The sequence below is a fragment of the Simochromis diagramma genome, unplaced genomic scaffold (assembly GCF_900408965.1).
Source record: "Simochromis diagramma unplaced genomic scaffold, fSimDia1.1 OVJJ01000131.1, whole genome shotgun sequence".
NCBI lineage: Eukaryota > Metazoa > Chordata > Actinopteri > Cichliformes > Cichlidae > Simochromis > Simochromis diagramma.
Genome location: NW_024387200.1, coordinates 451,418 through 465,120, shown reverse-complemented (window position 1 = coordinate 465,120; position 13,703 = coordinate 451,418). Strand labels below are relative to the sequence as shown.

At 39.2% G+C, this 13,703-nt stretch overlaps 1 protein-coding gene across 3 annotated transcripts in view; it reads left to right on the top strand.

The window, feature by feature from the left end:
- The window catches only part of LOC120745451 (spermatid perinuclear RNA-binding protein-like), a 94,787-nt gene that overhangs the window by 26,364 nt on the left and 54,720 nt on the right, over positions 1 to 13,703 (top strand). For all 3 annotated transcript variants that reach the window (XM_040050315.1, XM_040050316.1, XM_040050317.1), the window contains exon 2: positions 11,137 to 11,255. In XM_040050315.1, the coding sequence (XP_039906249.1) occupies positions 11,253 to 11,255 (3 nt within the window). In that variant the 5' untranslated portion in view covers positions 11,137 to 11,252. The remainder of the gene's footprint in view (positions 1 to 11,136; positions 11,256 to 13,703) is intronic.

Below are 13,703 nucleotides of genomic sequence, written 5' to 3'. Positions count from 1 at the left end.
GTTTTTTGGCTAAAACTTTAGCGCATATAGTTCATCATGGAATGAACTGTGTTCCAAAAACTGGGGATTGAGCCGATAAAGGACCAGTCATGTCACAGAGAAAGTAAGCATGTTTTCCCAGACATGCTCTTTTTCTTAGAGGAGTTTCCCCCTACTGGCAAGGCTTTTTTTTTTTTTTATTCCTTACAAAACTGAGGCTCACACCCTCAGACCCACCTGTTTTGTTTGTTTGTTTTATATCAAATCAAATCAAATCACTTTTATTGTCACATCACATGTGCTGTACCAATGTACCTGCACATGTGAGTGAAATTCTTGTGTGCGAGCTTCACAAGCAACAGAGTTGTGCAAAATACAATAATGTAAACAAGCAAAATACAAGAATGGCTACATCTGAAACTAATAAATATATGTACAATATATAATAGTATATGCATTTCTGAATGTGTATACTAAATATTTTTCTACGTGTGTGTGTGTGTGTGTGTGTGTGTGTGTATACACATATTTTACAAATTGAATAGAGTAAACAATAAATAAAAAAATATATAAAATAAAATATACAGAGTGAGACATGTGCAAAACAGTGGCATTACTGTACAGTATGGAGTGCATAATGTTAAAGTTCCAGTAGTGAAGCTGAGGTGTCTATGACGTGTTCAGCAGTCTGATGGCCTGGTGGAAGAAGCTGTCTCTCAGTCTGCTGGTACGGGACCGGATGCTGCAGAACCTCCTTCCTGATGGAAGTAGTCTGAACATTTTATATATCTATACCCATATAAGCAAAAATACATAACAAATAAAAATTTTCCCCCTTTAAAAAAAAAAAGGTAGGACTTGTGTAGTTCATCTCACACAGCCAATAATCTAGTTACTATCTCAAGACAGCTCAGTTGTATATCATAAATCTTGACCTCAACTAATGGGTCTTTACAGCCAGTACCAATTTAAGATTTAAACGCAAACAATTGCAGAGAAAACAATTGAGCCCGGACAGGCCGTGGTGTGAACTGTTAGTCGATATGCTCTGTTTTAAATTGTGTGGACCGTCACCCTTTGCTTTGTCTGCTTAAACTACGACCAGGATGCCTGATGTTTGGAGGCCTCTGCCTCCAATTAGCACTTTTCTAGAGACCCTGATGTGGTCTCACCTCTCATCTTTAAAGCAAATGTGTAGAAATTCTGCAGATCCCAGCCTGTGATATGGGATAATGGCTTCTTTAAAAAGACTGTGAGCTGCAGCTAAAACTTCACAAACAACCGGGTGTTAATTAACATCCCTCTTAATTTTGATGATATTTTACACGCTATTTTTATCTCTGGCTGTTAGCCCTGACTCTTCTTTCCAGTGCTTGGCTTTGTTAAGATCTAGAAATTGAGTCTTTTGTACAAATCTTTAGAGGCTCACTGAAATGTATAACACTTATTGTAACATTACTCCCTTTTTCTCGCATTCTAGTCTTACACAGGAAACTAGGCCTGGCTCAGACATCTCACCCTGTCTGCGACTCCTGGCTATAAATTCAGAGCATGCTGTGATATTTTTTAAGGTAAATATTAGAGATGGCACAATACCACTTTTTTATGTCCGATACCGATATCATAAATTTTGATATCTGCCGATACCGATATGAATCCGATATAGTGTTTTTTTTAATCAATAAAACTGTTTTTTGTTTTGTTTTGTTTTTTATATCTTGCTGCATTTTGTATACGTTCATATTCAAGTTTAAATAAACAACAACACTAAAGCTCATCAATACTGATCAAACTAATAAACTTAAACCTACTCCATCCTTCCTATTCTGGTATTTTAAAGAGTACTTAGCAGAAATATTAAGCAACCTAACTAATAGGGTTGCAAACTCCCAGCAAAGAAAAATAGGGAACCACCCCCCACCCTCCACCTCATGATGCTTAATCGACGTAATCAACTTTAATTTGATGCAGTGTGAAAAAAAAAATGCACAGAAATCAATTATTTTTCAAGAATAATTAAATAGATTCAACATCTTTCTTCAACAGAATTGCAAATGGTATCTTCCCAAAGGAAAAAGTACTATAGCTTACTAGGGTATATTAGACTTAACAATTACTATATACAGTAATGGACTTCTATATATTTCACACAAGATTAAAACTTTGGGTGTAAGATCCAGATAATTATTTATTAAAAGCTAGACATTTTAATGAGAATAAGAAAGAAAAGTATGTCTTTGTGCCCCCTTTTCCCTGTTAATGCCCTATCGGCCCCCCTGGCTAAACTTTGCTAGATCCGCCCCTGCACAGTTACCAGCCATCAGCTGCGTAGAAAAAGATCCTGGTGTAGAAAGTAATATTAAATAAATTCTAACAACAGCTTATCAAGCTTAAACGTGCTGCTGTTGTTCAGCCGCTGGTTTCCTCTTTCTGGTGCAAAGTGGGCCAAAAACAAAGAAGAGAGACGGACTCGCGACAGAAAAGCCGATCAGCTGATCATTGATCAGTTTCATGATTGAAGTAGCAACAGGAGAGGGAGGGAGAGAGAAGAGGCAGTCGCTCCATATATCGGTTGTTAAGCTTAACGTGTGGAATGCTTTACAAACATTCAGAGATGAACTTACACACTTGCTTTACTTCTCTCTGGGAAAACTTCCTCGGAAATGAAATGCTGGTTTGGTAGCGAGGCTACAAATACACACAGCCACTCTATCACGTGATGCATACTGCTGCAAGTGCTACGGTTATGAGCCGAGTTACGCCATGTCGCAAGTTTTGTGAGGTGCTTTTTTGATATTTAATGGATCGGATTACATTTTTTATTTCTCTCCAATATCCGATCCAGTAATTTACGTCAGTATCGGACCGATACCAATACGTAATATCGGATTGGTCCATCTCTAGTAAATATAGCCTTGTCCCTAAAAGCATCTACCTTCGAATGTGTACCTTCGGATCTCTGTTGCTGAGTGTAGCTCTTCCCTGCCAGCTGTGGCTCACATTTATAACATTTGTAGTTGGGTTTATTGGCTCTGCAGCAGAGTCGGACATCTCGGGCTCTGCCAGGAGATCACAGAGGATCTGTGCAGCTGGTGAAATATGTTCTCTGCTGTGCTGTGAGGCGTCATAATGTTCAGGGTTACAGTACCTGCACTGAAACGCATTATGATTCTGCAGAGCTGGTGGGAGCGCCCACACAGATTGCCTCAGTGTTAGGAGAAAGCTGCAGAGAATGAGGCTCTGTCACCGAGGTTAGCGGGTCAAGACTCACATTGTTTTTGAAATTAAGTATAGAAGAAGGAGTTTCTGACCCGTCTTCACATCCTGCACATCTGTCATAATATGTGCTCTCACACTGAAAACCTGCAGCATGCCCCAAAAATATCCAAATCCAGAGTGTGTTCTGGAAATCACATTGCAGTCAGGATAAAGGAGTGAGTGTGCACAGACTGATGGACGGGGGAGATGGTGAATGAGGCTACGGTTTCATGTTGTCAGGACTTGCATGTATTTTTCTGTACAACCCTTATTAGTTTGATTTTACATTACACAAATTTTTCATAGTAAATTAGAAAAGTGTATACTTGAGTTTTTTAATGCTTATTTTTTCCTTTTTAAGTTCTCTCTTTTTTTAAAATGAAAGATGTTAATGTATGGAACATTACAAATAGTAATGAGAGAGAGACTAGGATGCAAAGGTGAGTCTCAGCTTGAATCTGATTGGCTTGCTGAAGCAGACTAACAACTTCCTGTTTAATATTTGACACAGAAATCCAAACCGACAAGCATTTTGCGTTAGATTCATAGATTGTATAAAATATGGATGTAACTTTCTGGTCAGAAAAATGTCAATTTGGAAGTGCCTTAAACCTGCATTTTATCTGAAGGTCACCAGATGGCGATAGTTGTGGTTGCAAAAACGCTTGCAATTGGCTGGGAAATGGCTTTCTTTCTGGACCTCTGTAAATACTTACGAGTTTATGGGCTCAGTTGCTCACCTTGTGTCATACTGAATAAAACCAACACTCTTATTTTGTACATTTTGGTCATACCACGTTATAAAAAGGTGGATTAGCCATGTTTTCCACGGCACATCGACTAATGTCAATCACAAATCAGCGAGCAGTCAATTTGTTTTGGGGTTTTTTGTTTTTGTTTGTTTGTTTGCATTTTTGTGTAACCAAGATGGCGGAGGCCAAACATTTTTTTTTTTTAAATAAACCATGCTCGATGTAGACAATTGGCAAATAAATAACATTAAATGTTAAAGATTTATCAAGTCAAGCTCAGAACGAAGTTTGAAAGGACTTCACAGGCAGAAAAACATATTTAAAAATGGGAGAAAATAATTAAAATTTATCAACATATTGAAAATCCAAAACAACCAAAACTTTAACATGCATTAAAACCAACCGAGAGAGAAGATGAGAAAGAGAGAGAGGAGGAAAAACACACAAACTTAGAAGAAAACCAAACAGCCAGTATGGTATAGATAAAGAAAATGTGCATCGGCTTGACCTGATTACTAAATGTGACTGAAACCTAACAGTTGGTGTGTCTGGTCTCTGAATATATGTTTGCTCAAATTGGATTCAGATTCATTTTTGACATTGGCTATTTGAGAGTTTGGCCTCATGCTTGGAACAAGCTGCATCCTATTTTGAATGAGCTTCATTCTGCTGAAAGTCCAGCAAACAACCCTTGTAGTAATACAGCGTACTAGAAAGGAAATGAGCGTGATGCATTGATTACTTGACAGTGCAATTCTGTCGGACACCTGGCAACAAATCTCCTGGGAAAGAAAGTAAAACAGCCAGGCTATATGCTTTTGTTTTCCCCAAGCTTTTGCTAGTTTTTCTCTGCTTAAGTGGTGGATGGTAAAACTGTGGAAAACACAGAGGAACTATACTTCACAAAATAAATTCCTGAGAGAGAGGGTCATAGAAACAAAATCTAAAACATGAAATCATGTTAATTTTATTCTCATTAGTTTTTGAGCCGTTTTACTTTAGTTTGCAGGTATCACTTCAGAAGCAAATCTCAAGTGTAGGAAACAGTGTCATTCTCAGCACTTGGATTATTATGAGAGAGTCTGGATTGTCTTTTGTCGTCAGATCAAATGTTAGTCAGAAAAGCTTTGTATAAGAGAAAAAGCCTTTTTCTTCCCTTCTTCCCATCCCCCCTGGTGCAAGCTCACAGGATTGCGCAGGGCATTATTTGAAGTCTTGTATGAACATAAAAGCCTGCTCATAAAAGTTCCCTGCAGTGAAAACGACCTAAATAAACACAGCCCTGAAATAAAACTCTCCCCAGGTTCAGCTAACCTTTCCTCAGAATGGAGGATGGGGACAGGAGAGGCTAGAAGAGGCATTAGGGACCGAGTGCCTGAGCATGGGATGGTTTTGTAGTGGCAGAATGCAGCTATTTGGTGGATGTAGTTGTCCAGAGTGCATTACAGCAGCATGAGTGGTTGCATTTTTAGCCAGGCTACAGTCTGACCTCTGACTCTGGTAGTGATGGTAGTGTTTCAGTCCCACTGGGGATGGAACCAGTAGCACTTCTGCCTTTCTGCACACATAGTCGCACACATTCACAAAGGTTGTATGTGGAAGTTGTCTATTTGAATTTCAGTGAGATTTCTGAAAATATCTTGAGCTGTGAAGCTGTTTGTTTGTCTGAATGCATCATTCATTCATACCTTAGTCGCCTACTGTGGCTCACGCAATCCTAGCAATCTCTTACAACATCCTATATTCTGCCAGTTGTGTTTCTAGTTTCCAATCTTCTGACTGACACCAGGTTTACTGCATCTGCTCACGTCTCCTATCGGATTGCTTTCTGTATATGGCCACATTCAACAGAACATGTAAAATACAAACTAAGTGTAACACATCCGAAAATGTGATCTGCAGTATTGAAAATACTGTGTTATTCAGGCCACTCTCATTCCAAAATCTTGTGACGGTTTGTGTAACACATCCCAACCACCTAAACATTATTACTGCCCAGGGCACACCCAGATCTCATCAACCTCTCCCACAGTTCAAGGAACGTGCTCAGAAAGAGCCCATAGCTGAGTGACTGTTCAATAAAAGTATCTGAACATGTGTCAGAACAAGCCTGATCTGCAGAGGTCCCAACCCACAAGCCACAGTGCATCCTCTGCCAGTGGTGTGTGGTAGACACCAGAGGTCTTTTGTCCATACCACAAAATATGAGAGCTGTTGTGAAGCATGAGTGGGAGCTACCCACTGTTACATGGTTTTAATTTTATAGCTGATCAGTGTGCAGACATTGTTTTTTGGGCTCAGCCTATGACCTGTGCTTTTTTGCAACAAGCCTTGCCACTATCGCCCTGCAATAAAAGCTATTTTCAGTTTACTCTTTACCTGAACCATTACACATCTGTGCACACCAAGACAGGACATGATCTTAATATAAAAAAGGTGGCTAAATGGACCCCAATGACAGTGTAGTTCACTACAAATCATGCCCAACATATCAATAGTGTCCTTGCAGTTAGCTACAGTGATTAAGGATGCCTTCATTTCTTTGCCATAGCTGTTGCTTAATCCTCCTCCTCCTGGTTTGTATGTATTTTAAATTCATGCATTGAAGTGCCACATTTCATTTTACAACCTTTTGAAGCCTCTGTTGGTAAAGTAATGAGAGCTCAACAGCAGTGTTGTGGGATGGTCACGACATGGGAAGATATAACTGGAGAATTCCTTTCACATTCAGTCTAATTTAGAATTCACGTTAATGTAAATCTAGACTACAGGATACTTTTAATTCTTATTGTTGGTTAAAAACATATTTTAATACATTTTAAATGCACATAATTTGCTTTGTTTTTCATGTAACTTGCAATAATTAAAGAAAGTGCCTCACAGAAGAAAAATCAAGCAAATATAATAAAAGTGTCATCACACTTGTTGGCAGATGCTAAATATTAAAAGCCTAGGTCTGGATTATGATATCTTTGTGCTCCTTATTATTTAATTAGGGACATGTAAGATCCCTTCGTGTAACTGATCCCCCTCTCTGTGCCTGTCCTCACAGCCAAGTTGTTGCCTGGCTCGACCCTCCTCTGTTATAAATAACCAGTCCTCATAAGCAACTAAGGTTATTTGTACTCCATGTGCAACAAGCACTGCATTTGTACCACGTCACTGAAGCACAGTGAAACTAATTTTGCTTTTGTTGCTTAATTCTTGCAAACATTTGTCTTTGACAGGAGTTTAATGATGTTAATGGCTGTTTGACAGAATCAAATGAAATGCATTTGCAGAGTTTTTGTTCTTGCCGAAGCTCTGAGATTGGGGAGTGCGTTTTAATTTATTGTCCTATAATGTGGGTGTTTTGAAGCCCTTTGAGACTCTAGCTGTGATTAAGTTTATGCAAATAAACATGACTCAAAGAGAGTGGATGCATTTAACGCAGTGTTTACATCCTTTATTATGCAGGCTTTTCAGTGTAAAACATGTCAGTCCAATGATAAAAGTTGTGTGGAAAGTGTATTTTTAACAGTCTTGCTTGCTAGTGCTCACTCCCTGGCCTGCTTTTTACTTTTTTTTTTCTTTTCTTTTCTTTTTTTTTTTTTTAAATCATCATTGTCTTTTTGTCACATGCTGAGCTCACCATCTGCCACTGCTGCAGTATCGTCAACGTCCTTAAAAAGTCATTGCTGTATACTTAATTATCTTGCTTTAATCGCCTGCCCTCTTCAGGGAGATGAAAGGTTATTAGAAAATGAGCCCACACGGGGATTTTATTAAAACTGAAGCACAACTCTGTATGCAAGTGTATATACAGCCACGGTTGGGGATGTAGGTCCTGTTGTCCTTGTACCATGTGCTTCTTTTTTTCTTTTTCTTTTTATAAGTGGTTGAAGCTACATCCATCACACTTGAATCCTTCCTCTGGCTGTATTTATATTAGTTCTGTATGACTTGTTTGTGTTGTTCTGGTCTGTCAGGTCCTGCCATCTGAGAGTTTTTGGAGTGTGATTGATTGTAGATCCTCCTGCAGTTCTGATCAATTCCACTTTTAATCATAAAATGCTGATTTAAGAAAACAATGAGATAATTTTGTTTTTGAGCATATTGAAGTTCCGACATGTCACGTCACAAGGGGGCTCGCCTGCTCTTTCTTAACGAAATTAATATAATATAATATAATATAATATAATATATGACACTAAATAATGGCACATTAATCAGCTGCCTCTGTAGTGAGTTTCCTCGGGATACCTCTGGGATCTTGGACTGCAGCGGTAGTCCAAGGAACACGAGGAAATCACCCAAGTAATAGCAGTGTGTTTACCTCCACCTGCAGCTCTGTAAAACGGTGAGAGCAATTTTGAATTTTTCTATTATTTTGTCTGCAAATGTGTCACTTACACGAGTGTAGAGAAACCCGTGGCCTGGTCCTCGGTCTGTCTGCCAACAAAAGAAGTGGTAACTACATCACCTTACTGCGTCCTCCATCCTCTTCCTCCTCAGTAATCCATCACTGGCACTCAGTCAAATCACACTTTTCATGCTAGAGATGTGTTAACCAAATGGGAGCAGAGATGTAGCAGAAAAGTGGAGCGAGGAGGCCTGAATCCTGTGGCAGAAATGCAGCTCTCTTAGTGTGAGAAGCAGGCTCGTTAGCATTCATGTGTTGCGTTCCTGGTCTCTCACACGTAGCAACATCCTCCATTATTGAGCAGTAGTAAATGCTTTGAAGTTGTGCTGTTTGGGGAGTTTGTGCTCCAAAAGAGAGTAGGAGTGGGGACGCGAGGCTTTGAAAGGCAGAAATCTCAGCTAGTTATTGTGTTGTATTGATCAAAATCCTTTTTCCTGATATTTCTCTGCCCACTGTTGCACTGTGTTTTTTCCTTTTACTGGATGGTAAAAATGGCTGTTCCACATAAAGCAAAAGAAGCAGCAGCAGCACCAGCCTGCTCTGGTCTGTCATTGAAAACAAGGTCAAGGTGACGGAGAATCTAATTGACGCTTGGCTCAACCCCGCCAGTCCCCCCGGGATGTTTAACAGCAGCGCTGCTCACTCACCCTCCTGCACCGCCATTGCCACGTGGTTACACCACAAGCTGCGACTTGCATTTCATTAGCATTTGACAGCGTGGGCCAAAGCTGCAGTTTCATCTAATGCATTTAATGGTGAGACTATATTCAGAGTAATTTAATTAATGCCTTAGTGTGAGTCTGCGGTCAGATAACATTAAAACAATTTCACAGCAGCGTCACAATCAAAGTGGTGTGTTTCAAATTGTTAATAGCTGGTTTATTATTATTCATAATAGGGAGCACATCTTTGATGTCATCCATATTAAACATAAAGCACCATCAGTGGGTGAATTTTTAGATTATTATAGCCAAATAACTTACACTTGGTACATGGTACATGGTACATGTTTACAGGTCTGTGATTTGAAGGAGTTGTTGAGCAAACTGAAGAAATCCTATGGATGTCATCATATATCTTTTCTTTCTGTTTTTCTCTTTAATTTTGACTGTTTATTATTCTGCACATGTGAGAATTCAACCTGGTAAATATTTTCAAGGTGCAGTTGCTTAGTAGCGCCACATGGTAGTGGAAATGCAGTTCCTGTTAATAACGTTGGACAGAAATTGGAGGCAGCCAAGGGTGTAGCAGGAGGTAGCCCTCGGCGAATGGAGCTAAGGGACTAAAATACTTATTTCTACATTTACACCTGCTTCTAGACTTTTTAAAAATAATTTTAATTTTCACAAATGTGAAATGGATGATCTGATTGGATTTATAACAGGACAGATTCCCCCGATTGCATTAATTTCCAAGCAATAGCTAGAGATTATAGGTGTAGTTAAATCACAACAGAAACTTGGGTGCGTAACAAGCTGCTGATTTTCTTGTGTATAAAGTACAAAATCCGGAGTCTAAATTCCTGAATATATTAGAAATATTTTGGTAAAGAGTTGTGGAAAGACACTGATATGTTTTGCTGAAATATTCTGCTCTTTTAAGACAATACGTTTATTGGTTTATTCATTCTTTTCAGTTATTGTGGAATGGAAAGCAACATTTCAGCAAAGAGTCGACCAATCACACACATTACTAATGCAAACTCCTCACAGAAAGTGGTTACGAAATTCAAATCTAGAAACAAATAATGCGCCATTGTGGCACCTATAAAAAAGAAAATCACTGCTCAGAATAATCCCCCCTGGGATTTACAGAGTATGTGACAAGTTACAAAAATTAGGTGGTGAATGATGGTTAGCTTTCAATTCAGTTTCATTCAGTTTCATTTCATTTCAAATCTCAAACAGTCACCTCAAGGCACTTTATTTTGTAAAGTTAAAGCCCTAAATTATTAGAGAGAAAACTCCAACAATCGAACGATCCACCCGTGAGTAGGCAATTGGTAACAGTGGGAAGGAAAAACGTCCTTTTAACAGGAAAAATCCGCTGACAAAACCCGGCTCAGGAAAGGCCAGCCATCTGCCAAGAGAAGAGAGCAGAGGAAGGTGGGACAAAAGAGACACAAACGAGAGAGCTGGAGTTTAAAATTACTGACACATAACTGTAAACAGGACTTTAACTCGGGAGATTGTGGTTCATGCCCTGTGTTATTATCATTTTTTTATTTTCAGAGTAGAATTTCTGAAACAACAGTGGAGTCTGTTTTAGCGACAGATTGACGTCAGCATCGTCAGGTTTACGTCCCGCCCTCACATAAAAACTAAAAGATGTGGTGGATTTGTGGAAAGTGTGGTTCCACTCCAATCTTTGCTTTACTCTGATGCTTTTCTGAAAGTTTTCTCAGTTTTCATACCTTCTGTTTTAAGTCCGCTATAGTTGTACGAGGATGGAAGATTTGTGATTAATAGATGTGCAACATGGAGCACAATGTCCAAAAATGTGACATTTGGGATTATTGTTTAAGTCTTGATAATGCAGCTTCACATTTATAGCATGTAGCTGATGTTTATTCAGAGCAGCTTAGAATAAGCTCTAAATCCTGGATCACCCACATTATAAGCAACAAACTGTACAAATACAAAGATTAAAGCAATACCAGCAATCCAACAAATGAATAAACTCTCTGAGTGTGTGGGTGTAACAAAGGTTAATGGAGGACTTAATCTTTATATTTTGTCTCCGCAGTGAGACTCTGACCGAGGAGCCGACAGTCGAGAGGTGTTCGACTGCATGAAGAGGCCGAGTGACGGGACTCTGGTCCTCACCTAAACCCCTCCCACGACCTCTCCAAAAGCCTGGACATGGTGAGTCTCCTGATTATGTCTGGTGTTTGTATATTTTGTGTGTTTAGCTATCAATAGTGTGTTTCCAGCTGTTATATACACATATTCACCTGTAGTGTGAACACTGATCAGGTACATGATCAGTCAGCACGATGACCGATCATGTGTACCTCATTCAGGGAGAGGAAAAATACATTGAAAACAAAATTAAAATGCTAGAATTCTCCAGTATAGCACGACAACTTGATAAGAAGAGTAACTCTACTTTTCCATGTCCTATTTTTGAGAAAAAGCTGATTGGATGATGCCCTGTGATCTGGATCTTATCACCCCAATCAAAGCTGTTATTAATGGTTATCAGTCACATACACATCCCCAGCGGGCATCTTCTCTCCCGTTGAGCAGGCTCCATAGACTCTTACCATTCATTGTAACCACTGACCAGCGGAGAAAACCAGATTATGTAGACATCTAGTGGTTGTGTGAAGAAGTGCATGTAAAAGCTCTGATGGTAAATGCTGTGATAAATGTTGTGACAAAGTTTAACAGGCTGGGTTTTAACCCAGACTGTGATTTATTTTTTATTTCCTCACCCTAGAGCTAATTGTCAACAACTGCAGTTCCTCTAGAGACCACTTGAGGCTGTTTCAAAGGGAAGTAAATCCCTACTGACTCCCAGGTTACAATGATAAACTTTACAGCAAAATAATAATGTACCACAAAAAAGGTTTTGGCCTGTATGCCTTGTTCCCTCTTTATATCGGCTTTATGGTGGATTGTTTCTTCTCCACTGTTGCTAAGGCTTTAGGTGTATGAGCAGTCAAACACCTAGTCATACAACACGGGCAGCTGTTCTTGTGATGCTTGTGGTTCTTGTGCCCTTTGGACCATTTATAAAGGAATTATAATGGAATTATCTAACAAATAATTCCAGGAAGTTTGGTCTTGAGATTTGTTGAGAGAAATTATGATATTTTATTAGTCTGTCAATTGGCACTAATTGGCACGCAGGCCTCTGGGCTTTCACAACGCAGTCTTGTACTTAATGAATGACAACATGATAATCTTTGCTTATCTTTTGTATACGCATCACTGCATATTGGGTACTTTCAGAATTGCCTTAAACTTTTATGGCATAGGTTCAAGAAGCATTTGTCATGAATTTTAGTGCATGTTGACATGATGGCATCACACAGTTGCTGCAGATTTTTCAGCTGCACATACATGATACGAATCTCCTGTTCCAGCACATCCCACAGGTGCTCTGTTGGGTTGAGATTTCAGAGATGCTGTTCTGCTTGTTTTGGTTGAAAGCAGTCATCTGACACTAACAAACACGTCACGTTCAAAGACACTTAAACTGCCTTTCTTCCCCATTCTGATACTAATTTTGAAATTCAGCACACGACCTTGACCTTGACCATGTCTATGTGCCTAAATTCACTTATTTTTACAACCATATGATTGGGTTGATTAGATATTTTACAAACAGTTTATCAAGTACACCTAATGAGGTAGCTGGTAAGTCTAGTCTATGAACCAAACAGAATTTGTGAAGGAAATGTTGTTAAATTGCAATCGAATGATGGATCCAGGCACCGCCACGCCTCCAGCCTTCAAATGTAGATTTTTGTTGTTTTCTTTCTGACTCGAGACACAGCAGGAGAAGAAAATAACCACATTTGCATTGGAGTATACAACACTTTAAGCAGAAGAGGCCACCTGCGTCTGATAACGACTGATAACAGTCATTTAGTTAAGTAACGTTTTCACACTCATCCTGATGGTAAAGATTCTCTGAGGTAAACAACATCCAAGGAGTAGAGTCTTCAAGTACTTTTCTGATAAAAGTGAAGCATTAAACACAGTAATGGAGTCCAAGTCTTACACTCTCACCTGTCAGGCTTTTAAACCTCTGAATCACTTTCTCTTAAAGTCGCAGTTTGCACCCGGTCCTTTTGAGCTCCAAACAAAACCGTTTTGAATGGTGCCAGTCAATCATTCCTGGTGCTGAAGGACTCACTAAGAATGGACTGAAAACAGTCTTTACCATCAGACAACCCCCACCTTTTATTATTAGCAGAAACTATCATCCTGTATGTGTCAGCCTGTAACATTTTGTGTTCATGCTACTTCCTAAGTTTTGTTTTTAACCAAACAGAAGACATTATCTATTGCATTTTTGTTTGTGCACTCACCAGAAATAATGTCGTTTGGAGAGTACTGGCAGGTTAGTGGCTTGTTTATGTGTCAGACAATATAATTAATCGTAGACATTGAATGTGCCGGGCAAAAGGATTGGAAGCTTGTTTATGTTTTGTTGGGGGTTTTTTTGTTCATTATTTTTAATTTTGCCATGTTAAAAAACACTTGCCTCCTTTCCTGCTCTGAAATGGTCTAAAATTAGTGGAACTCTTGTCAGGCAGTACGCTGAGAAAAACAAAATAACTGCAATAATGCCTAAAGCTA